The following is a 27,276-nucleotide window of genomic DNA, read 5'->3' as shown; positions in this document are numbered from 1 at the left end:
TTGTGGGAGTTTTTTATCCCCCTCCTCAAGTGACACTTGGAATATTGAAGTACAAAGAATTTTCTGCTTTCCTGTTGTAGTTCCTTTAGCAAAATGTGCTTTTCACTGCTGTAGCACAGTTGCCTCAGACTGGTGAGTCCTTTGTGTAATGGGCTTAGTCAAAATAAAAGCACTATTTGCTAGTGCCATGCACTAGGAAAGTGACTAATACTCAGTTCCTGTTGATTCAAATGAAACATTAAAGTCAGTGCTTCCTGAGACACTGCTCCTGTTTAGGATGGTAAGATTTCTTTTCCTGATGTACAGTGGAAAATGGATTGCCTTGGGACACCATTGCTTTAACAGATAGATACAATTGTACTTAGCTGAAGTTACTGTTCTAGTGCCATTGACCTTCCAGTGCTTGGCACATTTCAATGAGCTGCCTGCGACCTCATCATCTTTACCTGCTGTGCCAGGTAACAATGTGCACATGAAAGAAAGAAAGTATTTAATGTAGCCTGCAGGTCTCAAGTTTAAGCTTGCAAGAGAACAAAACTTTTTTTCAGTGCCACATACCCTGGATTTATGTATGTTAGTCATTCTGTTTTAAGCAAACTTCCAAACAGAATCTTATTTCAGAGCATGAAAAGGATGTGTTAGTGTTTTCCAGCCAAAATACAGTTTTTAACATGCCAAAATAGCAGTATCCCCTTTTGGCCCATTATGGTGTAAATGGACCTCAATACCTGAAGGAAAAAGGATTTTTATTTTGGACTAAGCTTTACATATCTAATTTTTTGGGGAAGATTTAATACTGGAATATCCAGTATTGAATGCTGAAGGAGGTAGAATGCCAAACTTTGTAGGCTGTGATCTTGCTTGGCAAATCTTTTGTGTTGGTTATATCTGGTTGTATATTTGATTTTTCTGCTTTAGAACTGGCCATGGCCTGTACGTGTCACTGTTAGGCTTTTCACTGCTGCATGCTTTTCACTAGGTTGGTGTACGATTGGAGAATGCTGAAACTCTCATAGAGAAGGGTTTTGGGCCGAAATCTTCTACTTTCAGTGACTATTTTTTTGGAAACGCTAATGAAGGAAACCACAAGTCAGAAACTCCAGTGGAGACAGCAGAGAAAGTCAAGCAGAGGAACCCGACTTTGAAGCAATATAGCCCCAGTGATCATCTTGTGAACAAGTCTGGCAAGCCAAAGCTGAGAAAAACAAGCCAAAACTGTCTTGGTAGAAAATACAGTAGGATGAATGAGTTAGTCAAAAAGGTAACTGAATCTATAGGTCTTGGAAAAATTAATGACATTTCCCAGTCTAACACAGGGCCCCATCTCACATCAGACAAGTGCTCTGGATTACTGTGACTCCTTTCCATAAGCACATGTAACTCGTCCTGCTTACTTGCAGAGAACTTAACAGCTGCAGAAAGTATGGAGCAGCAAAGAGCCAGATCTTTAGGGTTTTTTCAGATTGTTTTATTGTCTCAAAACAATGACAGTCAGCCATGGGATTATATTGCCTGTGTTTTGGGCTTCCTCTCATTATTTTGAGCTCTGCTCCCTTTATGCTGATGTCCTTTTGTCAATTGACTGCTGTGGCACTGTAAACAGCTGCTTGATGTTGAGTTCCTGAGTCCTGTTATTTGCAATCTGACTTCCCAGTTTGATCTCAGATGTTACATTGACACCTTGTGAATTTACTCATTTTTGGAGAGAGCTCTGTTTTATGTACACAACAGGGAAGCTCTGAGAATTGACTTCAGTTGTTGATGTATTAGCTGGAAAAATCAGGGACTGTGATTCATTTAGTTTGTCTTAGATCATCTCTCTTCTTGGACTCGTCTTCATAGGGTTTCTTCTTAGAGAGTAAGCTCATGATATTGTGTTGCTGTGCTATCATAGAATTGTAAGGACAGAAAATGTAAAAGTTTTACATCCTAGCAGTTTATTTAGCAATCAAGGCATCCCTAATGTTGTTTTGAGATTGATTTTTCAAAGCTTCATCTGTTTGTGGGTATGTATTGTAATACTTCTCCTTTGGATGTCCTCTTAAGACTGGACATGACCAGTGTTCATAGTGGCAGGCAGCTTGTGTGCTGTGGAGCTGAAGTGTAGCTGGAAAGAACAGCTACTAATCCAGGCTCTTAAGTGGTCTCCAAAGTACTTGTAAAAGGGAGCATAATGTTTCTTTACTGATAGCATAGGCTGCATTGAGGAATTGTTAATTGTGAGTTTGAAAGGAAATTATAACACCCTTCTTTTTGATTTCTTTTTTTTTATCATGTCAGTTCACTGAGAGAACAGTAAGAAAGGAGGCGTTGAAATGTGAGCTAAGCATGAAAATCTTTGGAAATGAACTTAGCTTCTTAAATTGTGAGGATTTCAGAAAACAAATGAAACATTATTCCTTAAATCTGGCTGAGTTGGCCGTCAAACTTCTGAAGGTAAAAGGAACCTTTTTTCTATCTGAAAGTAAATATCTTGAGAAACTGCCTTCTGACAGATATGTTAAAGATAAAAAATATTACTTGTTATTTCTCTAAATTGAACTCTAAAAGACACCAGCGTATATTTGGTTTAAACAGCATTCAGTACATTAGGCCAAAATTTGTTCTGCTGTTTAATGGTTCTTACTTCTCTCATTCAAATCCATCCATGCTTAAATGCAAATTCTTTTTTTAACTAGAGTAGGACTGGTGTCTGACTCATGCCATGGCCATAGCCAGGCTTTGGGCTGCTTTCTTCTTTATGTCCCAGATCAGCTCAGGTAAAAACATTTCTACAATAGACAGATGCAGTCAAAAGTTATATCTGACAAATTTATTGAATGCTAACTCTATTATGCAAAATAATATTCTGGGTTTTGTTTGGGTTTTGTTCACCACAGGGTCAGGAGGTCCAGTTTAATAAAAGGATGAGCTTGGCCACTGAAGAGCTGCAGTTTCCAGCAATTTCAGGCTTTCCTGTTCAACTGGCAGTCAATGCCTCAGCAGCAATCAACATAAAAATCAAAGGGAATGCCGATTTCAAACAACAGTCCAACTTCTTTCTAAATGGATATATCAAGCCAAGGTATTAAATGCTGCAAATGTATCCCTTCACATGTCCCTGATGTAAAGTAGCAATTCCTGATGTGAAAGTTTTGTGCATATTAATTAATTAGGAGATTCCTGAAGAACAAAAGCAGTCATCATCTTTCTGTTGCTGAATGGTTGCCATGGTGTAAGGGCAGCAGTGCTTTCCTGTCCTGCCTGTCTGATTTTGAACTCTCACTGTGTTATTCCAGTACTGGTTTAAGCTGACTATTCCTCTCTGTCTCTAGATCAAACTCCTGAATTGTTGCATGCAAATGATTTTTTGGAATGTTCTACATGTGACAAATGGATTTTTCTTGATCAAATAATGCTGTTACAGGTTATGGATGCACAAACCAGTGGAGGATTTAACCCTGTGTTTCCTTACATGGCTATTTTAGCTTTTATACATACTGAATAGGTTACTAAACTTTACTAAGTGCTGTACAGACAGAGAGAAACTTGCCCTGTGATACTCAGTTCTAATTGTTTTCCCTTCCTTAATATTTCATGCTGAAAGCTGCATTCAAATCCCCTCCTTATGAGACACAGTAAAACCATAATCCATGTTTAAAGTGTGTGTTGGTGTACATGCAATCTTTTCAGTTATTTCCTGAAAAAAAATAGTTCATGATTTTAATCATAGAATATACTGTGTTACAGCATCAAATGCTGTATTTATTAAAAAGGTTTAAATTAAGCGCTTTAAAAAGAAACTGCATTTCATGTACATGAATCTTTCAACAGTGCATTTGTTCAGCTTTCTGTCCAAATGGGAATTGTGGGGACTCTGGGACAAGCTGGCCTAAAGTGGTTAACAGGAATGAGGACATCTACTAGTCTTGATGGGGGGATCCAGGTGAAGAAAGGGAAAGAGCTCAAAGTTTTCTTGAACACTCCAGAAGAATCTATGGAGATAATTAATTTCAGGTAAGATTAAGCACGGGCATCTTCAAAAACAGTAACTGTTAACTTTCTTAAATATAACTGACAATTTTGTTTAAATATTGCTGTAACTTCAGCATAATTGCTTTTAAGTTATTGTTCAAAATTCTTGGTTGTAGCTCTAAACTCTACTTCAGAATTGTGGATGAGACAGAAGATATAGATGTCTTCCAAGACCACACAGAGACCAGGTCTTGCACTTGGGAGGAAGGTGAGTCCAGCTATTATGTTTTTCTTACAAAGACATTCTGAAATATCCATAACAGATTGTTTTATTCACTAGAGTTTCTTTTTTCACATATTATTTCTAAAAGGTCTACAGTGCAATGCTCATTTTCGTGTTTCCTTTGTTTGCTTTTCTAATTGAATGTTCAACTGTTGTCTTCCACTAGTATCTGAGATTATTGGCTGGCAGCTGTGTTCTGCAATGTCCTATCCTGACCCAGCCAGTGGTTTGGTTTTCCCCCTCAGTGGACCTTTGAGAGTGGCTGTGATATTAACTAAGCAAGACAGAGGCCTGCAGCAGTACGTGGTGGAAGCTGCCTATGACCACATAGCTCAGGTACCACTGGCACGTTGGACTCTGCAGTTTGCTATTCTGGTGGATCTCAGCACTGCACATTCAACCCTCTGCATTCCAAGCTCTGTGTTATTATTCATTCCATTCCCAATATATGGGAAGATGGACACAAGTTACTGATGCTGATAGGAGGCGTATACTCTTTTTATCTACAAAACAGCACACACAAACAATCTGTTGTCTCAGTGTGAGAGATTGTTTTGTAAATGGTGTGCCAATGAATAATGTGATTATCCTTTTTTTCTTTCAGGAGAATTCATGGATCCCTAGTGAAGCTGTCTTTCACTTCTTCCTTGGGACTCCAAAGTCAGACTTGAAAAGAGATATTGGTGTTGACCTAAGTTTTAGTGTCCCACAGAAGAAATTCAGAATCCAATTTATACAACCTAAGAAAAAAATTGAGATCGATGGTAGGTTTTTGAACTAAGAGCCTGATCATCAGCTAATGTCAGTTAGGAGAACTTCATTACAATTAACTGAGAAGTATCAGCATATTTCACTCACTAATCTAATGCTGGAACTGCATTATTATGTGATAACTGTCAGCTTGCTGTTTTAGGTAGCAGCCATTCCCAATGGGGTTTGCATCTTGGTTTAGACTATATTTTGCACAGTCAGAGGTTGAGCTGATATTTATGTTTTTAATCTCTCTGTATCTATTGTTTATAACAAGAAGAGCTATCATTTCAAGTACAGTCTTATGAAGCATCACTGAACAGTAAAGAAAATGTAAAGAGTTTTCTTTTTCTCCAAGGGAGGATTGAGTTTTCTAAAAATTCCCGAGTTGGACACCTGGAGCTGATAGTGGATGAGCGAGATGTGTATTACATTAAGGTATGTTTGCATTTCATGAGGCCTCCTTGCAGCATGAATACTTACATAAAAGCACAGAAAAGAAAGGCAGGGAAAATACACAGATTGAAAAACAGTTTTGTGGGCAATCCATCAGAGGAATTACCAGTTCTCCTTATTACATATTTTTGAGATAGACTCAGTGCTAAATTTCAACCTAAATCTCTGTGAGACTGCCAGTATTTTCAGTAACACCCTATTAATTTCTGGCCTGGTATTGTAACATTCATAGTGATTTCAGTCCTAAAACCAGCAGAAGCTGAAGGAAGTAGCATCTTGCACCACTGTGACCTCTGTGTAACTGGAAAAACAAATCCATCCTTCCTCTCCAGTATTTATCAATAGCAAGTTTTAGGCTTTGTGGGGTGTGGGAAGGTTTATTGTTAGATGTATAGGAAAACATGTCTTTTCTTCCTCCTCTCATCTCATTTCTGAAACACCCAAGTCTATACTATTGCTTTCTTAAAACTTATGTTGCTGAGCGGCTTGGGGTTTGCTTTTTGATTTGTTTGTTTGTTCTAGGTAGTGGCAGATTTGCAGATGCTGAGTGGAGAGCAGAGATACATGACCCAGCTGGAGGTAAAGCTGATAAAGCAAAGCAGTCCTATCGTTTTGTCAGGAAACATCACTAAACAGCTTGGCAAGAAGATAGCTTTTTCAGTGTCTCTGAATAATTTGTTGAAGGATGCTGCCTTTCTTTCAGGTTAGAGGACAGTAAGTATTTGCCATATAAATGCAAGTTCTGGAGCTGTTATTTGTTAAGGTTGAATGGTTTTGGACATTTATTCCTTCAATTTCTTTCAAGTCCATAAAGACTGCTTTTTAAAATTACTGTCCTGCATAAATTAATAAAATATATGTATTTCAGGATAAAAGAAATTTTAAAATAAGTCTGTTTGGAATTACTGTTGGAAAGGGTAGAGGAAATAAGATGAAAGGAATTACTTGATAAAAACATGCCAAAAAATAACAGCTGTTTTTCACTTTTGTTAGTACAAAACAATGCAGACACATATTTGTAGCTGAATGTCTCTTAAGACCTGATGTTCGAAAAATCTTGAAGACTTTTTTCATAAATGAGCTGAGGAAAATACAAGAGAAAGTATCAGAAAGAGAGCCTTAATATTTGTATAACATCACTACATTAAAATTAAAATAATACAGTGAAATAAACCAGTAATTTATGTCTAAAGCTCTCATTTTTGACTGAAATGTATAGGGTTACATAGTACTTTCAAACAGAACTAACTAACAGAACTAAGAAATGCAGAAGGCAGTTTGACCTTTTGGTTTCCCCACTGTAGTATTCCTTTAACTAGCTGAAGTAACTTCAAGTTCTATCACTGCATAATCATTTATCTTCTTTCTGTAGCACTTCTGGAGAAAAAGGTTGATGATAAGGTGAGACAATACTCGTTGGAAGGGGAGACTCACCTGCCAGGTGTTCTTGGAGCTCACGCCGTCGCTCTTCTCCAGCAGCGTGAGGGATTGTGGTCCCATGGTCTGCAGATTAAATATGGACTCCTAGGTACACTGAAAAACAGGGAAAGTAAAAGTACTCTGTATTACTCATTTTTCCTACAAGATTTTCCTCTGTGTTTAGAACACAGTAGAAAGAGTTCAGTTAATTTTTAAACTGTGATCTGAAATTTGGAACAAGTTGCTTTTTTCAGTTGGATATACTTTACTCTTTGAGTCTGCATATAAAAACATATATTTTTAATGGGCTTTTCACAAGCATATCCATCATTAGATTAAAAATCACTTTTTCAGTGAGAATTGCTCCTAATTAATTTGTGTTTTCAGATTGCATGCATGCACTCAATAATATGAGGGGTGGTTTCTAGGAAGCAGCTGGCTTTGCTCCCTTGGTTGCAATGTAGGAATTGTGTTAATTCTGTGAGACAAAGCAGGTGGCCATCAGTGCAGTTATATCAAAGTATTGAATCCTTGTATTAGCTAATCATGCTAAATGTGATAGGGGGATTGTTTATGCTAACTCTGTTGCACCTTCAGAGAGTATGTAGCAATATGAGTAATAAAGTTTTCTTAAACCTATGCAGGCATGACCCCATAATTTTGCTAAAAATGGCATGCTGATCACAATGTTTTATAAACAGCAATCAAAACATACCTGAACACTTGAACACAACCTTAAGATGCCTGGCTATAGCTATGTAATTGTGCAGTTAGATACTTGGAGCATAGTTACACTTCAGTTTAAACCTAGTTTGACAGCTATTCCACCTGAAGTGTTCAGCAAATACTTCCTTGCACAAGTACTGGATTTTTCATTTTAAGAAGTATTCCTACTTACTAGTTGGAACTTCAAATTCATTATTTTAATTTTCTTCTCAGTGTCCAGAAGGGCTGGAAGTTTTGGGGTTTTTTTAAGATGAAATGTCCTGTAATGTCATGATGTTGGGAGCTAGGTGGTAACAGAAAATCATCAAATATTGTGTGATACCAAGAAAGCTGCAAAGCTTGATCGTGAGTAGTTTGTAGTTCTTTTACTTCAACCGGGTAAAATTCTGCTTAAGTAATGAAGTTTGTGCTTTCCTTTGGATTTATAGGATAAATCAACAAGTGTATGGCTGTAAAAATAAACAAATCTCACTTTGATGTCTGAAAAGTAGAAGTCTTGAAGCCAGTGCCAGATTTATACTGTTAACATTTTGAAGGATTAATTCTGATTTACTTGAATAAGTAACTTTGTGATTTAACCTGAGCAGGAGAGGCAAAAACCCCTTGCCACGAGTGCAGCACGCAGCAGAAAGTTCAAGTGGAGACAGGAGCACGGGGCTTCTACAGCCTGGAGCTGGGCCATGAGTTTCACTGTGTGCAGGCTCCCTCCTACAGCCACCAGGTGGGTGCTGAGCCAGGCTCTCTGTGCTGGGCACCCCGTGGCACCTGTGCTCAGGGCTCTCAACATGAGCAAGAGATCACAGCAAAAAAGCAATGCTCTCCTCTTTAGGTTCACCTGAAACATGAAGTGACTGCGTCTTGGATTTCCTCCCAGATGGAAGTGAACTATGGGAAACATTGGGATGAAATAAACAACAAGAAGAAAGTGCTGATCAGCCAAGCCTTTAAGAACAGTTCCAGTTCATCTGTAGTCAGCTATTTCATGGAGGTAATAGTGATGGTTTTAAAGTAAGAACTTCACTTCAAATATTTAACAGACAGACAAAGAATAAATTTTGATTTTTTTTATTACAACCTTTTTTTTTTGTAAGTATGATGTGTACTAATAATATAAGGCAAGTACCCAGACCTAATAATTTTGAGCTAGGTGAGGTCTTAGCTCAGAGACACTCAATCTCTGACATTTGCTAGAAGATAAATTTTGCAAATACTGGAAAAGTTGGGGTGTAATTTGCGCTGAGGTTTTTGCATTATTAACTCATATAAAATGATTGTAGAGATTTATGAAAGCTGCTTTGGTGACACAATGTGGAAGGAGGGCACAGGTTATAACAACTCAGAATATTACAGCATTTTTCTTTTTTAATCTCCTGTAGTTGTAACAAATGCATATTAAAGAAACCTCAGTCTATAATTGGTGAGAATGCATGAAAATCCATAGAGTGAATGGCAAATGTGCAAAGGCAGAAGCTGTGACCTTCCTGCTTCTGTGTGTGTGTGTGAGTAACTTAAACAGCCCTGAAAATGGGATCTTGTTTTTATTTAAATTTGCTTCACTTCTTTTCCAGTTTACCATGCAAGTCCTGGAAAAACAGATGAATTACAGAACCCAGCTGCAGCACTTGCACACCTCTCAGGTGTATTTGCAGAGCAGCACCAACTTTGAGGTGCAGTATAATGACCATGTACCATTTGTGGCTGGGCTGCAGTGGAAGGATGCATCCAGAAATGGCCTGAAGAAGTGGGAAGGTGAAGTACCACAAACCATTTCCAGTCTGTGATTAGAAAAGCAGGCATTGGAAGCTGCTGCCCGGTTTTTCTGAGCAGTTTTGCGTGAGTGCAACAGAATGATAAAGGTATTTGTTGGAAGAGAGAGACCCTGGAGATTGTCCAGCCCAGCTTCCTGCTCCAATCAGGACTGTTTCTAGCAGTAGATCACATCTGTTGTGGCTTTGTCTAGCTGAGTTTTCAAAATCTCCAATTTATCACAGCCTGGCTGGCTGGCTGGCCTCTTCTAGCAGTTCCATTTACACTAGTGAAGGACATGAATTTCATTATATCCAACCCAGAGATTTTAGCAAATGGAAGAGAAAGGGTTGATAGTAGCATTTTAGCTTCATTGTGGAACCCCTGGATCTTATCATCCTTGAAGTGGAGTTAGAATCCAGGTAGTTTGAAATCTCATGTTTCTGTCAGCTTTAATATATGTCCCTTGCAGGTGGGTTCAGTATAGACACCCCGTGGCTCTACCTGTACACAGCTCACAAACTGCACCAGCCTCAGCATTCTGCTTATTCACTGACATCCCAGCTGACAGCTGCAAGAGCTCTCTCCATTAAAGACCTTGTACTGGATCTATTCTATAAAGATCAAGGCAATGAGAAGGAAGGAAAAGTTCACATCTACACACCAGCTACCACATACCTGCAGGTGGGTGACATGGTGCACAGGGTGTATGGCTTTGGGGACAGGGCTCTGTGTATCACTATGCCCTGACTCTGTGGTTTCTAAGCTTCCTCCTAATTTATTTTAGACTGTGCTATGCAGTAGAGGTTTAAAACTGATTTAATCATAATTGCTGTTCATTAGGCAATGTGGTAGACTTCTGTCGCTATGCAATTTGACTTATGTTTATGATTAGGATGTTCCTTTATCAGCTTTTCCTCCTTAGGTCGCTACTGCTTCAGGCACAGTCATGGAGAAATGTGAGAAACATTCTCGAATGAGAAAAATGTGTTCATCAACTATTTAGCTTTTTGTCTCTCCCTTTTTTGGAGGAGATAAAATAAACTTTGAACTCTGTATGGTAATTTGGAGTATTTTGATAATGGAAAAGATGGCACACATTTCTAATAGTTCTTGTAAATGATCGTTCTGTCCCCTCTGTGCTGTGCTGCTGCACAGTGGAATGCTGTCTGTCCTGGCTCAGCCAGACTAATGTCTTTGTTTTTCAGGCATCCACAGTTAATCATCTTGGGAGGAATGTTCTGCATAGCTATAGTGAAATGGTCTCTCTGTGGAATCAGCTCGTGAAGAATGAGATTCATTTGGAGAATAACGAACGAGCCAAACTTCTCTGCTTTAAGATAAAAAGTACGAAACAGGAATTTAACTTCACAGCCAGCTATCAGAATCTGCCAATGGTGAGAAAGAGAAACAAAAGCAATTTTTTTGACTCAGCACTCTCTTCCTGAAAGATGTTATTGCTAGTGTTGAAACTTAAACCCTTCCAGTACTGCATTTATTTCTGTCTGTTTTGAGAGGCTGCAGTGTAAATCTAGGTTCAAAAAGAAAACAAAAACTTGTGTGGCATAGTTTGGGGTACTTCTCACCTATTAGAGACCCCAGACAGTCAGGGAGGAGAGGGTGAAGAGAGACAGTGTGACTAAAAAGAGAGCTGGAGATGTGGTTGCTCTCAACTTGCTGAAGATGTATGAGAGGTGTAGAAGATTCTACTGTCCTGGAGAATCAGAATCTCTTGCCTGCTAGTGAGCATGGTAACAACCCAGGTTTATAAGCTATTTTAATCTCTACATCCCTTCTAGTCTTAAAATAATTTTTGCTTTGCTTGATGTCTGTGGCACAGGAAGGATAATCAGCAGTTTCTCCTCAAAAGAGGTTCTTTGATCAGTTACTTTGGTCCATTCACACCTTACAGGAAGTCTTAAAAAGTTTTTTTCTAAACATAGCTTTGAAAAGACTTTTTCCATGCTTTGAAAATCCAGTTCTGTTTTTTATGTGCCAGAGCTTGCTTATGTTGCAAGTAGGTGCCACTCAAGTGACACATTAATGGGCATTTGTCTTCTGCTGGAGTCAGTTTTCTACTGATGGCATTTTTAATCCTCTGAGAGATTAATGGAGACCTGGACTTAAACTGCAGCAGAAATGGTTTGTCTGTGAAGTGACAGCCTTGCTGCAGCTTGTTGAACAACATAGTTTCCATATTGAGGTTCCTGAATATGAATGCAGTCCATCTGATGCAATTGTCCTTTCCTGTTCTGGTCTCATGATCTGAGAGCAGCCTAAGAAGACAAACTTTTCTGTGAAGATTGTATGGAGAGATTATAAAAGTCTGCCTGTTGTACTGCAGTGTGAAGGTCAGATAAAAGAGCTGAGGAAGGAGAAGATGCTCTATCAAAAACGTGCAACACTCCATTTCAGGTTTAGTATTCTTATTTCTATCTTTTAAGAATGTTTTGGCCTAAATTTAATGTGCATCTTGATGCTCTTGGGAAATGTTGTGGGCTTTACAAAGTGAGAGTGCCACATGGACAGAGTCTGTTCTTTGTCCCATTTGGTTCCCTGAACTTGCTCAAATACAGCAGCTTCATGGGCTGTTTTTTTGCATCCATTAGGTTTTGGTCTCTGTTGAAATGACAGTGAACAAAGCTGTCTCAGGCAACAGCCCATGTGTGCTGTGACATGTTTGCTGGCAGGTCAGCCAGGCATATAGCCTCCTTTCCTGAAAACAGCAGGATTTATGGTGTGTCCAAACTTGTATGTGGTGAGAAGTTCCAAAATCCATATCTGATTCTCTGGGCCATCCATGTGCCTTTTTCCTAGTCCTTAGGTGTTATATAGTCATTCTAAAGCCAGAGGTAGCCTCTTAAAACATGAAACAAATGGTCTTGTTTAGATTTTGGAGCATATTTCCATTTTCTGATGAGAATGAGTATGCTGCTCCTACATATTGGCTGTCCCTGAAATTTCTCTCTTCATTATCCATTACTAAAGCCCAGCCTGAAGGCCTCAGTAAAAACGTGTGCTCAGATTAGAGATATCTGGATAATTTCTGGGGAAATCTCAGCTTTCTTAAGGCAAGAGCTGTACCAGGTATTCTAATATGTATAAAGGTTGTTCAGTGTCTGCTTATAAAGGTTTGTGCATGCTTCCAAGAGGTCTAAGTAAAAGTGCAGAAATATTTAATAAAGTTCATAAACCATTACACTGAAGTAGTAAACTACACCTAGAGCTGTGGAGTGCTGAACATCTGTTGCACAGGATTCTTGGCATGAATATTACTGTTTCAACAGAAAGCATAAAATGTGGACAGGTGAGATTTTCAAACCTGCCAGGAGCTTTTGGACACTCCCTATTTGAAATGAAGTCTTGGCCATGCAGGTATAGAAGGTGTATGTGCTGCTTATGCATGTCAGAACTTTATAGAGCAGCACCTTCTCCCATGCCCTTCCAAGCATTTACCCAATCCAGGATAGAAACTCTATCAAAAATTCAGGTTAGTGTGTGGAGTTTGTATCAAGTTGTCATTATGCTTTGTAGTTTCCTAAATGTCCAGTCCCATGTGTTTTGCTTCTGTACCTGACACCCTGGTGGTAACTGATAATTTTGGAGTTCAAGCTGAACTCCACATGATTTCTTTTTGTAGTTGTCTATTAAGATCTTTTACACTATGTTTATTTCTTGGGTTTTTTCCAGGCATCCTTTTAAAGTGCCTTTTCTGCAGAGCTTCTTTCTGCAGGAGACATTTACTGTTGACAAAAAGCAAAAGCACTATTTCATGGAAACAAAAGTTTTGATAAATGGTCTGGAGGAAACAGTTCAGACTCTCATACTTGGCTACCAACCTGAAAACCCCTATGTGAGTTATCCAAAAACTTCCTTTAGTCTCATATACCAAAACAACCTGCAAATGAGTGGTTTACTGCATATTACTTATGTTCCTTGCATTTTCTCTCAAACTTCTTTTTAGATTTGTGCTGGCTTAACTCATCCTTATAACTACAGGATGTTTCCCAAAGATGTTGAAATGTGTGTTTTAACTCTAAGTCATCAAAATGTGAGTAAATTTCCCATTAGATTCAGTTAGGAGACATTCATTACCTGTTTATTTACACTTTATTGTCTTTTCAGACCTCACTTGCTATAGGTCTTTAGTTTCTCACCACAGAACTGCTGCAACCAAAATGTTCAGAGGGTGATTATGTCCTTGGTACCGCCTTAATTCTGTATAATAATATGTTGTGTAGTAATCCGTGATAAGAATACTTCGTATATTATTTTTTAGATTATTATTATGCATGACTGTTAATAATAAAACAAGTACTGGGACAGAATGGATTCAGGGTTCTCACCCTTATCTAGCTGTATCTATTCATCTTTCTTACCAAATGTAGCTGGTTTTCCTCATTCTCTTGTTTTTCATTCTGAGCCAAAATGTAATAGCTTGAAACTCTTTCATTTTTCGTGATGTGCAGGGATGACTTCTCTGATCTTTCGTTATACACAGGGTTAATACTCAGTGCACTTTGCTTACTCCCATTCTTAACACACAGGTGAAGCATGAACTTGAGACTGTCTTAAAGGTGAATAAGGAAGATGTTCTCAGTTTTCTAGGCAGATATCAGGACAAATCCAGTGAGGCAGATTTTAGACATCTTTTACACATGGATGTGACACACTCATTCCAGGTACTGGGTGGGTTTAATTTTTGGTATTTTTAATGTCTTGCTGACTGTTTTACTGTGTTGTCTTTAGAATTATAATTGTTTGATGCTGGTAAATGTCCTAATCCAATCAAGTCCTGGCCCTGACAAATAACTGTAGGTACCTCAGCAGGTTCAGTTATGTATCAATAATTTGTGTCAATAATGCCTTGTAAGGCACACATTGACCTTTTTCATGCTTTTTTTACTGCTTTCAATATATTTTTCAGTATCCTGGGATATAACTGGTAAAATTTGATACACACATTTGCTTATATGCATCACCCACTTCATGCTAGAAGTTCAGACATTAAATCACATGAGGCAACTGGGGGGAGTGCAATGTTCTGTTCTGATACTTTACTTTGTCAAATAGCTTGAGTTTCCACAAGCAATGGCCCTAAGTGGGGAGCTGTTCTCCAGGCAGACTAAACTGGAACACTTGGACTGTGGTGCGAGTGTAAAAGTAATCACCAACAAGAACATGACTTCACAGGTCAGTCCCCTGTCATCACAGTCTTGTTGCTTGAAGCTTTTGCAGTTTGTACACTCAATGACTATAGTGGAGAGGTGTAAATTGTTAGGGGAACAGTTGACTTTTGATGGTTAGATTTTGTTCTGGCTAGATAGCTACATGGGGTTGGAATAGTTGGCTTGTATTTTGGCTGAAATTCAGAAAACTCTTAATGTCTAATTAAATTGTACTTAAAATTCAATGTAGCTCATATTTTGTTTTGACAGGGTTGGGATAAAAACAGGGAGATCACTTACCCATTACCTTCATAGACAAAACAGGCTCAACTTGGGCAATATTAATTTAATTTATTGCCAAATAAAATTAGTTAGATTATGAGAAACAAAGATGAGAACTAAAGGCTCTTTTCCCCCTTTGCTCCCCTCTCTGCTTTTGTCCAGTCCCAACTTGTCTGCAGCCTCATTGCTCAGACTGATGTTTCAGTATTGTGTATGATAATCTGAGATCCTTAATGTCCTGCTCTCCTTTTTCTCTGTGTGCAGGCCCATGCAGCCCTGAAGAGTGATGGTGAAAACAATGTCAATGGCTCCCTTCACCTTCATTCCAATGGAAGGGAAATGCTGATGCTGGAGGTTGATGTGAACAATGAAAAGAGGAGGAATGCCAGAATTGTTGAATTGAGGGCTTTTCTCCATCAGACAGTCCTGACAAATCCAGAATCAGTACAGTTCCAGCTCGTGGGCAAAATATTTCCATCAAGGTAGAGAAATTGGAATGTTGGTTAACTGGGGAACTGAGGAGTGTTCTGGGATACAAATTTAAATGTAATTACTTTCCTATGGCTGCAGCAAGGCTACCGAGTAATTGCCAGTTCATTTGTTACCCCTATTATTGAAATACTTCTGCTCCTTATGTTTCATAAGTTGGTATAAGTTGTGTTAACGTGTTCTAGATGCTTTTGAAGGACTTTGTATAGAGAACTTTGAGTGAACAGATAGTACAAGTTATGCCAGTGGAAAAGGGAACTTCCCAGTGTTTATTATAAGATTTTTAAAGTATTGGACAAACCTCTGAGCTGGCAGAGATGGGAAATAGAAATTTGGCCCTCCAAGTTTCAGCTGATTTTTCAAATTTCACAAATGTGAAAGTATGCAATGAAGAATTTTAGAATTTCTGCAGAGGTCCCAGTGTTTACCAATTGGATGGGATAAGGAGAATGAGAAAATAAGAGTTAAAGAAATCAGAAGTTACTACAATTTAGATGAAGGACATTAGATTTACTAGTAATACTAAAAATAGATAAAATATTCCAAGAAGGGTATTTCATGTTGTTCTGCAGTATGCTTGCAGTTCTGGGCTTCCAAAAGCGCATTAATTTGTTTAAATACCAGAGTAAGCCGTAAGAGAGAAATTTATTGCAGTTCACAGGAAAGAAAACAGAGCGCTTAAAATTTTTGGAATGACAGTTTGTTTAGGGTTTGTTTTACAGGGAGAATACAAACAAAAATAAACTGTTAAATGTTTCTGGAGAACAGCTAAAAGGGTGCAATCTGTACAGACTTCAGTTGCTGACTGATGGAATGAATCTTACTTCCCTGAACTATGTAGTTTTGTTCTTCCCATGGAGTGGATTTTCACTGAAGTTTTACTTGTCATCAGTCTTTCAACAGGGTTCCAATTTCTAGGAGGGATGTCTAACACTATGAAAATTGGAGTGATTGCCTCACTTTTAGGTATTTTGTGTACTATACTTGAGTCTAGAAAGTCAGGCAGTTTAGTGGATATTTTGTTGAAGGCCATGTGAAAATTGTGTCTCAGTCTTATACTTACAACACTGAAAATGGAGCTCTTTGTTGCTCCAGCAGGTTTCCCTAAAAAGCTGTGCCTATTTCTCCAACACTGTTCAATTCAGGGCCAAGATGCAAAGAAATATTGTTGGTTCATTTACCAAACTCAAATGATGGTGACACTTATAATTATTTTTTAAACTGGATTCTCAAATGCTGCTTTTAAATCAGCACCAAAGAGATATTTCATATTGTGACAGAGAAGGCTTCATTTCCAACTCAAAATCTCTTCAGCTCTTTCTTTTATTAGGAACCATAACCAAAGCATTCAAGAAATTTAAAGAAAAATTAGTCTGCCGATCTGTGAACCTTTACTGAGGAATTTATAAAACATCTGGTGGATAGTGTGTGCTGACTGCAAGGCTTCTGATTGCCTGATTCACAGCACTGGAACGAGTGTCCAGAGAGTCTGTGGAGTCTCCATCCTTGGAGATACTCCAAACCTGACCACACACACTCCTGAGCACCCTGCTCTCATTGATCCTGCTTTGAGTGAGGAGGGGTGTCTTGACAATCCTGAATCAAACATAAAAATATCTTACTAGTGATTTTTATGTCTGTCTTTTTAGACTTCTGTTGTCTTCTGACTTGAAGCTTAATGAAAATAGTCTTCACATGGATTTCATGGGAGCCAGGGAGCAGAAAGTTGGTTTTGTTTTGTCCCTAAATGGAAGAGTCCAACACACTTTTACTGGATTAAAGGCCATACCTCATCTCCTTTCTCTGGATGGATTGCTGAAGTGCAAAGGCAACGTTCACGATGGTACTCTTTTCCTTTGTGTTTTGTTCTAACCTGCAGCTATCTAAGGATGCTGTTTAATTTTAATGGAATCCTTCCTGGGCTGCACAATGTATTCAGCTCTGGGGCCCCCAACAGAAGAGCAATGTGTGCCTGTGTACCACAGAGATGATCAGAGGGCTGGAGCCCCTCTGCTCTGCAGCCAGGCTGGAGAGTTGAGGTTGTCAGCCTGGAGAAGAAAAGGCTCCAGGGAGACCTTAGAGCCCTTCCAGTACCTAAAGGGGCTCCAAGAGAGCTGGAGAAGCACTTTGGACAAGGGGGAATGTCTTCAAACTGACAGATTGGATATTAGAAAGAAATTAGGTTTAGATTGGATATTAGAAAGAAATTCTTGTGTGGATGATCAGACAATGGAACAGGTTGCCCAGAGAAGCTGTGGATGCCCCATCCCTGGAAGTGCTCAGGGCCAGGCTGGACAGGGCTTTGAACAACCTGGGACAGTGGAAGGTGTCCCTGCCCATGGCAGAGGGGTTGGAACAAGATGGGCTTAAAGCTCTCTTCTATCCTGAACCATTCTGTGATTCTGTATAATGCAAAGCAGAGTACTTAGCTCTGCATTATTATTTCATTCATCATTCATTTCATTATTATTTCCTTTCATGCAAAATGAACCATGGGTCATTGGGTTGAGAGTATTTTTCAGTGAACTAACATAATTTGGATTTTTCATGTTTTCCTGGATTGAAGGAAATAGTGGGTGGCCACTTTCCTCTTCTGAAATGTGGGGGCTGACTTGAGAGTTCCACTCCTTTGAATGGCTCCATGGGTGGAGTAGGTCACTGCAGAGCTCTGGAGGGATTGTTTAGCCTGCAATTACACAAGTACTAGGTCACAATCCATCTGTAAATTTTCCTTCAGAGGGAGTGCAGTATAGTACAGGGCCTAAGGGCACAAGAAGCTTGGTGAATAAAAAGGAACAGCTGCCAGAAATACTACAATGCAATTTATTTTAAACACAGACACTCACTAGTAGAAAAACCCTCAACACTGAACTGCTTTGCTCTCTAGATTAGGCAAAATAATCTAGTGTAATAAATGGAAATTTTTCTACTTCCTCCTGGTATTAAAGTAATGGTTAATTTATACATTACTTCTAAAACTGTGGCTATTTCTGTCCCAAGAATCTCTCTCCACAGTAATAATTTCTGCCTGTTACAGGTAACATCAATGTGATGGTCAATCAAAGACTGTATGGACTGCATGTCAGGAACAGGAATGTGTTTGGGAATACCACTGTGCACAATCTCACTGTTGCCATGGTTCAGAATGGCAGTCAGGCAATCCCAGGGGAGGCAAGACTGAAAGGACACCTGGAACTGAGTAAAGAGAAGAAAAGGGGGCTAGCTAGCTTCCAGGTGGATGAGAAGGCTCTTTCTGTAGATTTTTTCAATATCATGGATCATGGGCACAGCAGAGTCAGCGGGACTTTCACACATAATGTCGACTTTTTAAAAGTTGCAGGTAGGAACAAAATCTGACTTGATGGTGTGGTCTAACAAGGTGAATTTATCTAAAAGACTTCTGATCAGTGGAAACAGATGAGTTGTGTTTGCTCACACCAGAACAAAATGTGTTCTGGACTTAGCAGCATTCTCTTTAATGTTGTTGATAAAATACCATAAAATGGACATAGAAATATTTCAAAGAGTTTTGAAATACTTCAGAGTAAATTATTTCTCTCTTGTACATCTGTGTTCTTGCACAGCATCTAAGCTGACCAATTCCTCTAAGTGTAGTTTTATGCCAAGTGTTGTTTCCTAAGCAAAGCTGTTGATTTTCATAAACTGAAGTTATCAGTAATTTTGCATGGGTTCCTTTGGACAGAATAATGCATGGGTTCCTTTGGACAGAATAAATATTTTCTGAATTTTCTGACAGCTGACTACTGGAGTTGGACACAATACCAACTGGTAAATATCCTTTATTAAGAAAAGAAAACTTCTTGATTTCCAGAGTGCATGCCACATTTTAATTTAGCAATCCCTTTTTAATATGATTTTCACCTGATAGGTAATAAACTTCTATAAATATCAGTAAAGTGATCATGCTTTATATAAAGGTGTCTTTTCTCATGAAAAATTACAGAAGGCTTCTTTTGATCTGTAATAGATTTTTGTAGTCTGTAATGACAACCCAGAAGTGCTGTGTTGATTTTACTTCCTCCCTGTCAATAGGGTTGCCTTTGGACGGCATTCTTACAGCCACGTGTGAGCATGGCACAGGAAATCACACCATTGCCATAGCCCTGCAGAGTGGCAGTGAAAGGATGGTTGCTGTGTTTGAGGGGCACAGAGTGGCCACAGAGCCTCCAACATCCCAGCTGTCTGTGAGCTTAAAGCACAACATCTCAAAGATAAAGGAACATGGGATCCCTTTTGTTTTAGAAGCTGCTGGCTATTATGAGGTAAGAAGAGTTCTGCCTGTGAAAGTTTAATTTCTGGCAGGACCATTTGTGTATATATAATAACTCTAGGCTTTTTCTGTGCACTCTATATATTTATTTTCGAAGCTGCTCTGTTTTTGAGATGTACTAAATTACTGAGTGAAAGAAAGTTATTGTCTGGCTCCTTGTCATACTGTGGACCTCTCATCTGAGCTCTTAGAGCTGAATCTAGACTAAATGAGATACTCCATTCAGTTCTCATTTAAGTGAAATGCTTTGCTGCATATGAACATATGTCTTGTCCAATTTTATCTTTCCCCTATAAATGGGAAGTTGACCAGCAGGCCTAAGGCTTGCATCTGGTACTGGATTTAACTGGTCCTGGTGTCATCCTTTGGATGGCTGCTGAAGAGCAGAACAGTGTTTAACATGGCTTTCCCTTTGGAAATTCCTACCCACAGAAGCATTGTGGACCATGATTCCTGATACAGTGTTGCTTGGCCACTGTTCTCTGTATCTGCATTTCTGCTATAGATCTGTGAATGTTACAGCTCTCTTGCATTGCAGATTATCTTTTCATAAAAGAAGGGTTCAAATACTTTGCTATCTCAGACATCCTCTGAAAGGCTCAAGTCACTCACATGCTTATATTTGGGTGGCTTCAACCACTGTGGTAGGGTGAGACACAGAGGTGTGCAAAGAATTCTAAAGAGTTCCTTTGCCTTGCTTTTTAATAGTTCCAGTGCTTTAATTGTGCCTGAGGGGTCAAATCCTTCAGGGTGCTGAATGCTCTCAATATGTTTTGGAGCCAGAAGGAATTACTGATACACTGCATTTAGAAGGTCTGGCATAACACTACAATCTCTATTTGAAATGAGGCTGCCTTGATGAATTTGCACTTTTATTTTACCAGTGCTGCCTCCCTGACACGGGCTGTGACGTTTAAGCACAGTGTAACACATTCTGCCTTTCCCAGTTGTTGCTGGGATGTTGTTGTTTGTTTCTTTCCATGATTTGGTTTCTTTTGTGCCTAGAATTTCTCCAGAAAGATTGCTGCAGGGATAACAACCACAGTGGAGACAGAGCAGCTCAAGATTGAAATAGAGAAGGAAACCACTGACACTGCTATGGAAATTTCTCTTTCACTTCACCATGACGTGGGAGGACTGATGGACATTGTTCCATATGTACTAGAGGTTTGCAGAAATCCTGCCATTTATTGTAATGTATTTAGTGCACTAAACACTAAACTGGTTATCTTTTTGAAACAGAACTCTAACTTTTAATCTATGTTTTGGTGCCTTCATCCATTTGATCCTTAAAGCAGCCTTGTAACTTGCTCCTTTGAATTTTAGTCCTACCTGCTTTTCTTCATTTTCTGAATGTGCTTTGTTGACAACATCAACAGGTTGCTTGCAGTGGAGAATCTGCTAACAAACAACTTTCTGGCCTTTGCAATGGTGCAATTGCATTTCATCATTTTGAGGTATTTGCTTCATTTATAAACTTTGCTCTCAACAGCATAGTGTCTTAACTACTATGGAAGGAATAAGTACTGAAAGTGTCAGATATGTAGAAATGGATTTGAGCTTCCTGGAAGTTTTGTGTGCACTTTCAAATATTTTCATTAATAAGTGCTTTGGGTTTTCCTCCTGTTATTTCTATTATGGAACTCCAAAATAAAGATTTGAGTCCATCTCTCTGTTGGTTTCAGCATTTATAATTATGTAAGATGAATACAAAGTGGTGTAGGGAACAGTTCTCTTCAAGTAATATGAGCTTTTAAAAACAGTATGTGACCTGACAGGAAAGCAAACTTGACCACAGTTTTCTGTAATTTTTCAGACTCCAGCAAGAATTTCACTGAATGGGTCAATATTTACCAGCAACTTTACTGTCATCCTCTTGGGACATGTTTCCTTTCATGGTATATTTGCCTGCCTACAACTCTATGCCACCAGTAACACCCATCCTCATTTAGAAATCGACTTCCAGCATTCTTTGCCTTCACTTCATTCTCTGGGAATTGCCAGAGAGAACCAACTGAAGGTGTCAGCCATGAGAAGTGACAAGTACAAGGGCATCCTTGGTATTGTCCTTGGGCCTTGCACTTTGGAAGCTGATGGGGAAGTGAGCCTGGCAGGCAATGAGACAGGATGGGCACTTGCCTTTACAAACAAGTGCGTCAGTCTAGAGGTAAGCCCAGATTGTTGTTTTCTGCATGCCCTTCCAGTCTGTGTATTTCAGATCACTGAGTCACAGAAAACTGTCTCCTGATACATTTATGGATAGGCCAAATTTGGTCATTAAAGTTCTTACAGAGCAATGAGTCAGAGCATTTGCAGGGGGAAGTGGTAATTTGGAGTAATACAGTGGTAGGTGTTGCCATCAAAATGTTGCTTAATAATAGTTTATTGATTAAAAAAAACCTTTTGTCCTAAAATCTAGTGAAACACATGTCCTTTCAGTTTGGAATTGTGGAGGTTAAGATTTTTCTTCTACATTAGTTATGAGAAGATTATTCGAGGATTTATTCTTCTTTCCCCCCTCCCCCCATTTAGCTTTTTTTCAGGTTTTTTACAGAGAAATTTCTGATTTCTCTCTGAATCAATCTGTCTTGTATGGTCCTTTCCAAACACAGATTGTTTCAGAAAGAAGGAATGCTTTCTCATGAATTAGGAACAAATGAGCAGACAGTTGCTTTGCTTTTTGTGTTTTAAATTGTGTAATCTTTTCTGTTGCAGAGGGTGGGATTGCCTCGTGCTGCAGTCTTGGGGGGCTCATTTCAACAGAACATCTGCAACGTGGGCTTGTTAATGAACCTGCAGTGTGATGGCAGAGCAGTGGATGTGCAGATAGACACCTCCTGCCAGCATGAATACACACTCCAAGGGATGCTCAGGCATTCATTTCCCTGGCTCAGCCAGCTTGGGCTGCCTTCTGAAAACTCAGTCCTGTTCTCTGCAGCCACAGACTCCACCACAGAGGGCATTTTCCTGCTGCAGGCTGGCAGATGCAGACTGAGGGCTAGAGGAGATCTCTGTATTCAGAATAAAGCTGACTGGACACTGGAAACAGAAACAGAATGTCAACTTCTGCAGGTAGCTCTGGGAAGCTTTTAACGAGAGTTTGGGGATCAAATGAAAGCCCTGTGGGTTTTAGCTAACATGACACTGCTGGAGTGTTGGGAAGGCACTCTAAGGGCACGCCTGTCCCACAGCATTAGGCAAAGGCAGTGCCACACATCCTGCTCCAGGTGCTCTCTGGGACTGAGATCAGTTCAGCCTTTGCTGATTGTTGCCTTGGCAGGCCGACACTGCCCTCTAAGGCTGAACAGTAATATCAGCCTGAACTCTGCCAGAAATACATTCCCTGGTCTGTGAGCATTCTATCAAAAGAGAACTTCCTTGGTTTTTACAGTTAGCCTCACTGACTACATTGGAAAGAATGACTATTGCAAAATCTGGGTTTTTTCCTAGATGTTCATAGGCATTTATATTTTGCTTTCAAATCCTCAAACTGAGTAACTTCCTCAACTACAAAGTGGCAACGTAAAAATGACAGCAAAGTTGTTGAGAAAAAGGAATGAAAACCCCTTAAAGTATTAAAAATACTAGAATTTTCAGTGTTTGTAGAAATCCTTTGACAGAATGGGAAGAAACCTTTCATTTGGGATGTTGCACAAGACAAGCTGGAAGTTTAATTATTAAAAAAAACAAACCTTCTACAACCAGGTGCAAGAATGTCTGTTAGGCCTATGATTTTTTGTACATTAATTTGTTTGAAAACTGAGATTGGTGTGGTCTGGATGAAGCATAGAATGTTTAGTAAACTTTGCCAATCTGAAGAAACAGGTATTTTGTGTTTTTTTTGTAAATGTAAAACTTGATAAACATGCAGAAGTTGTGAATTCTGCAGGACAGTCCTTAAATCTTCCATCAGGTCCTATTCATGAAAAATCACCATCTTTCTTGTTTAGGGGGAGAAAAATGGCAGCTTGGGAGATTGTAGGTTTTGTCTCTGATATAGTATCATATAATATACACTTGTCTTAAAGTGTTTGTATATTGCAAAGGATTTTTTGTTTAAATCTTGATAGGATCTCAGTTTCCCAACTCAGTCCCGGCTCACAGGATCCATTCAGAAGGACAAGTGCCAGGCAGAGCTGCTCTCTGTCCTGGAAACAGGAGGCAAAACCGCCCGTCTTGAAGTGAGAGCAGAGTGCAAGCCAAAGCTGGCTCTGGAAATTCAGTTCAGGCATGACCTCCCCCAGCTGAGGGAAATCCCAAGGGAAAATGAGCTGTCCATCACTGCACGGAAACACTTAAAATATCTCATTGGAGCTGGAATGAAACTGGGGGCCTGTGAGCTTCAAATGAATGGGGACTTTGACCCTGAAAAGAACCTGCAGTGGAAAATGCTTATAGAAAACAAATGCCAAACAATTCAGGTATGGAAAAGAATTTTCTCCTTTAATGTTGAATTTATACATCTAAGCTAGTATAATGCTTTATATCTGCTAAAGTCAAAAGACAATAATCTAGGTACTTCAAAGAGGTAGCAGAGAAATAATAAAAACATTGTCTTTAAATGTTGCATCTTACTTCTGGAGCCAGTCATTCACTGTTTTTTCATATGGCATAAACCAAATTTTCTGTTAATCGGTACCTGCAGATAATGGACTTTCTTGTACTAGCTCTGATGTATTTTCTAAAAGATGGTGGAGAACTCTGAAAGGTTTTTCTGTTCAGAAATTATGATTATTCAAAGCTGTCTCCCAAGATTTCTGAAACATCCTGTATCTATGCTGCCTGATATACTTGATTTTACAGCTAGGTGATTAAAGTTACTATTAGGAATTAAGTTTCAGAGCTATAATGCATTTGTAGTTAAGTGCTAAAGTGGTGATTTTTAAAAGTTTTTTCTTTCTTTTACAGGATCTTGGAGCACCAATGAAAATTGATGGCTCAGGCTATCTCTTGATGGATAAAATGAACCTAGACTCACAGACACTGATCACTGTTGATGAAAGTAAATTCCGAGGACTCTTTATACTAAAAGTCACTGATGTGAGTACCCTGCAGGCTGTTGGAGTGTGTGAACAAAGCACTCAGTAATGTACTCTAACCTGTGTTATTTGGAACAAAGAGTCAAGCCTAAGTAATAAATGCCAGAATAAAAATGAAATAATAAAATCTTTGAAAATCTGGCACCTTCAATGTGCAGTAACTGATGCATAGGATAATAGGATATAGGCTCTTCCTGAATAATTTCCTTGTTATGCTCTTTATGTGTAAATTTTTGTTGTTTGTATTCTACTGTTGGATGTTCTTTACATCACTGTGATTTAGCCTGCAAAATAATAGGCAGTGATTAATGGAGACACTGCTGTTTGTTTATTCAGTGAGACAGCAACACAGGGAAGGCTGTGAATCTCTTGCTTTTCTGTTGACAATTACAAGTTTGGATTCTTTTGTCATCAGAGCAAGAGAGCAGAGAACAACACAAGTACCTGTTTCCTCAGGTGCTTCACTTTCCTGCCATAACTGGTAATTCCTGCATGTTTCTGTGCCATAGAGAAACAGCATAGCTAGTGGGAGTTTAATTCATGTAAAATGTAGGACAGACAGATTTCTGGTCTGAGCTCTGTACTGCAGTGATCTTTGGGTTCGACATGTGCTTTGCTCTCTGTGCTGTGAAATGTTAACAGGAAAGGCAAGAGCTGGATGCAGTGCTAACCCATAACATCCAAGGAGCTGCTGACATTGGCATTCCCGTGAGGATGTTACTTGATGTGATATCAGAAAAAACCAGTGACTTCTATAAAGGATTTATTCATTTCTGTGTGAACAATAAGCAAGTAAGTGTCTTCTCCATATGAGTCATATGTGAAATAGAAGTTGAAGTGAGGTAATTGATTTGGTAAATATTGTTTCTGCAGACAATCCAAATGCAATACTTAGCTGGGGCTGGGTTAGTTCTAAAGGCTTTAATTAAATGAAGGCAGTATCTTTCAGCCAGTCCTTTTGTCCTTCTGTGCAATTGCTCCTTGCAACAAATTTGACATCAGCAATGATCCTTGACTCTCGTTCGTAAATGATCTCAAACCTTCCTTATCAAGAATCTTCACTTGGTGCAGCATATTCCCTTTTACAGTATAAAGCTGTGACTTCTACAAAAATTAGATAATTCTTCACCATAAAGTTTTCATTGTTTTCGTAATTTTACTCTAACGTGTAATTAGTCCAATGATTATGGTTATTCAGAGAAGTCTCCATGTCAGAGATGTGCCACAGTTAACTTTTGTCATATTTACTTGAACTGAGCAGATTACAGAAGAACTGAACTTTGTCCAGAAGTTGGATGTTGTGTCTCTTAACTACAAACTTACTCATAACATAGACACATTGAAGACTTTGCAAATAAAAGACAGGATTGAGTTGCAGGTAGGTTATGAACCTGGAGCCATGGCACGAGGGGGACAGCAGCTGGGGGAGTGAGATGGCAAAGGGCAGCAGGTGCAGATGGGACTTTACATGTTTGCTGTTTTGGTGAAGGGGAGTCCAGGTGCTCCCTTTGTTCTTGAGGGGAGTCCAGAAGCTCAGTTTGTTCTCATGGGAGAAAAGTTTAGACCAGGACTTTCCACAGGCCTGGGGCTGGAGGTTGCTCCCAGTGTGGAGTGAGAGGAGGGCACTGCATCTGTGGGTCTGACAGAGCTGCAGTGTCCCCTGGACACACAGGGCAGAGGGGAGCATTGCTGGGATTTCACTGGGTCCTTTCCAAATGGTATTTTCCTTCTGAAATTCCTATTGCCATTGCCATTACCTGGCATATTTTCTAATCTGATAAACACAAGGCTTATTATCCATGTAACTGAATAGCATTAAAGCATGGCCATACTTGAGAATACATGTTAAATGGTTGAATTCTAAAATAAAAGGGACACTTATAATTATGTTGTGTTGTGTTATAAAATGATACAAGATGCATCTTTGACACCTCTTTGGGGTTATACTGTCTCAACCAAAGAAAGAACCCTGACCAGCAGGAGCTTTAACTTCTACAATTCTGTCTCTTCACAATTTACTTTTGTTGCATGCAGGCTATCTTGAACCTCAAAGTCACCAGGAGCTTTAGTTTAAAAGTGCTTTATGGTGCTCACCTAACAGCTCTTGAAGGACAAATTCAGGAGTTTGACACAAGTACCAATATAACAGGGAATTTCCATCACTCTTTGCCATGGCTGCTACAAGCCAGAGTCCCATCATCTTTACAGGTAATTTTGGGGTTTTGTTGTTTTGTTTGTTTGTTTTTAATTATAATTATTGTCTTGTATAAGGATGTAATTCAAGTTCATGGCTTGAATGAAAACTCCCATTTTGTATGGTACAGGATGGAAGCTGAGATTTTCTCATATTTACAAACTGTGGATGCCTAAAACCTGAACTACTTAAAAAGCAAGTTTCTCCTTGACTGCTTTCTGAACGAGATTCTTCCATTGTGATCAGTGGTAGTAGAGTGGGTACTGTTGATATTGTAACTCTACAGGACAGCTTGAGCACATTGCACCAGGGACTGGAGTATTGCTCCTGTGCTCTTTAATGGGAATTTTATACTGAAAGAAGTATTTCTTTGGGTGCTATTTTGAGAGAAGTATTGGAGTAGCTACTATCTGTAAATATTGTCACTAGGTGTATTTTAAGTATCCTTTATAAGAAGGAAGTTGTGTTTGTGGGATAAA

The 27,276-nt window shown here is 39.1% G+C and overlaps 1 protein-coding gene across 1 annotated transcript in view; it reads left to right on the top strand.

Annotated features, from left to right (window-relative positions):
- LOC136563648 (uncharacterized) overlaps positions 1 to 27,276 on the top strand; it is a 68,665-nt gene that overhangs the window by 16,684 nt on the left and 24,705 nt on the right. The window contains exons 13-42 of the mRNA XM_066561139.1: positions 980 to 1,261; positions 2,281 to 2,436; positions 2,880 to 3,064; positions 3,814 to 3,996; positions 4,131 to 4,222; positions 4,404 to 4,573; positions 4,842 to 5,001; positions 5,346 to 5,429; positions 5,970 to 6,146; positions 6,816 to 6,971; positions 8,176 to 8,309; positions 8,418 to 8,576; positions 9,157 to 9,337; positions 9,807 to 10,018; positions 10,543 to 10,731; positions 11,679 to 11,749; positions 13,025 to 13,187; positions 13,299 to 13,385; positions 14,408 to 14,527; positions 15,049 to 15,266; positions 16,923 to 17,116; positions 18,311 to 18,613; positions 19,327 to 19,556; positions 20,570 to 20,731; positions 21,381 to 21,731; positions 23,635 to 23,985; positions 24,473 to 24,604; positions 25,246 to 25,395; positions 25,865 to 25,981; positions 26,638 to 26,811. Coding sequence (XP_066417236.1) covers positions 980 to 1,261; positions 2,281 to 2,436; positions 2,880 to 3,064; positions 3,814 to 3,996; positions 4,131 to 4,222; positions 4,404 to 4,573; positions 4,842 to 5,001; positions 5,346 to 5,429; positions 5,970 to 6,146; positions 6,816 to 6,971; positions 8,176 to 8,309; positions 8,418 to 8,576; positions 9,157 to 9,337; positions 9,807 to 10,018; positions 10,543 to 10,731; positions 11,679 to 11,749; positions 13,025 to 13,187; positions 13,299 to 13,385; positions 14,408 to 14,527; positions 15,049 to 15,266; positions 16,923 to 17,116; positions 18,311 to 18,613; positions 19,327 to 19,556; positions 20,570 to 20,731; positions 21,381 to 21,731; positions 23,635 to 23,985; positions 24,473 to 24,604; positions 25,246 to 25,395; positions 25,865 to 25,981; positions 26,638 to 26,811 — 5,343 coding nt within the window. The remainder of the gene's footprint in view (positions 1 to 979; positions 1,262 to 2,280; positions 2,437 to 2,879; positions 3,065 to 3,813; positions 3,997 to 4,130; positions 4,223 to 4,403; positions 4,574 to 4,841; positions 5,002 to 5,345; positions 5,430 to 5,969; positions 6,147 to 6,815; positions 6,972 to 8,175; positions 8,310 to 8,417; positions 8,577 to 9,156; positions 9,338 to 9,806; positions 10,019 to 10,542; positions 10,732 to 11,678; positions 11,750 to 13,024; positions 13,188 to 13,298; positions 13,386 to 14,407; positions 14,528 to 15,048; positions 15,267 to 16,922; positions 17,117 to 18,310; positions 18,614 to 19,326; positions 19,557 to 20,569; positions 20,732 to 21,380; positions 21,732 to 23,634; positions 23,986 to 24,472; positions 24,605 to 25,245; positions 25,396 to 25,864; positions 25,982 to 26,637; positions 26,812 to 27,276) is intronic.

Source organism: Molothrus aeneus, chromosome 16 (genome assembly GCF_037042795.1).
Source record: "Molothrus aeneus isolate 106 chromosome 16, BPBGC_Maene_1.0, whole genome shotgun sequence".
Lineage (NCBI taxonomy): Eukaryota > Metazoa > Chordata > Aves > Passeriformes > Icteridae > Molothrus > Molothrus aeneus.
This window is presented reverse-complemented; position numbering and strand designations above follow the sequence as displayed.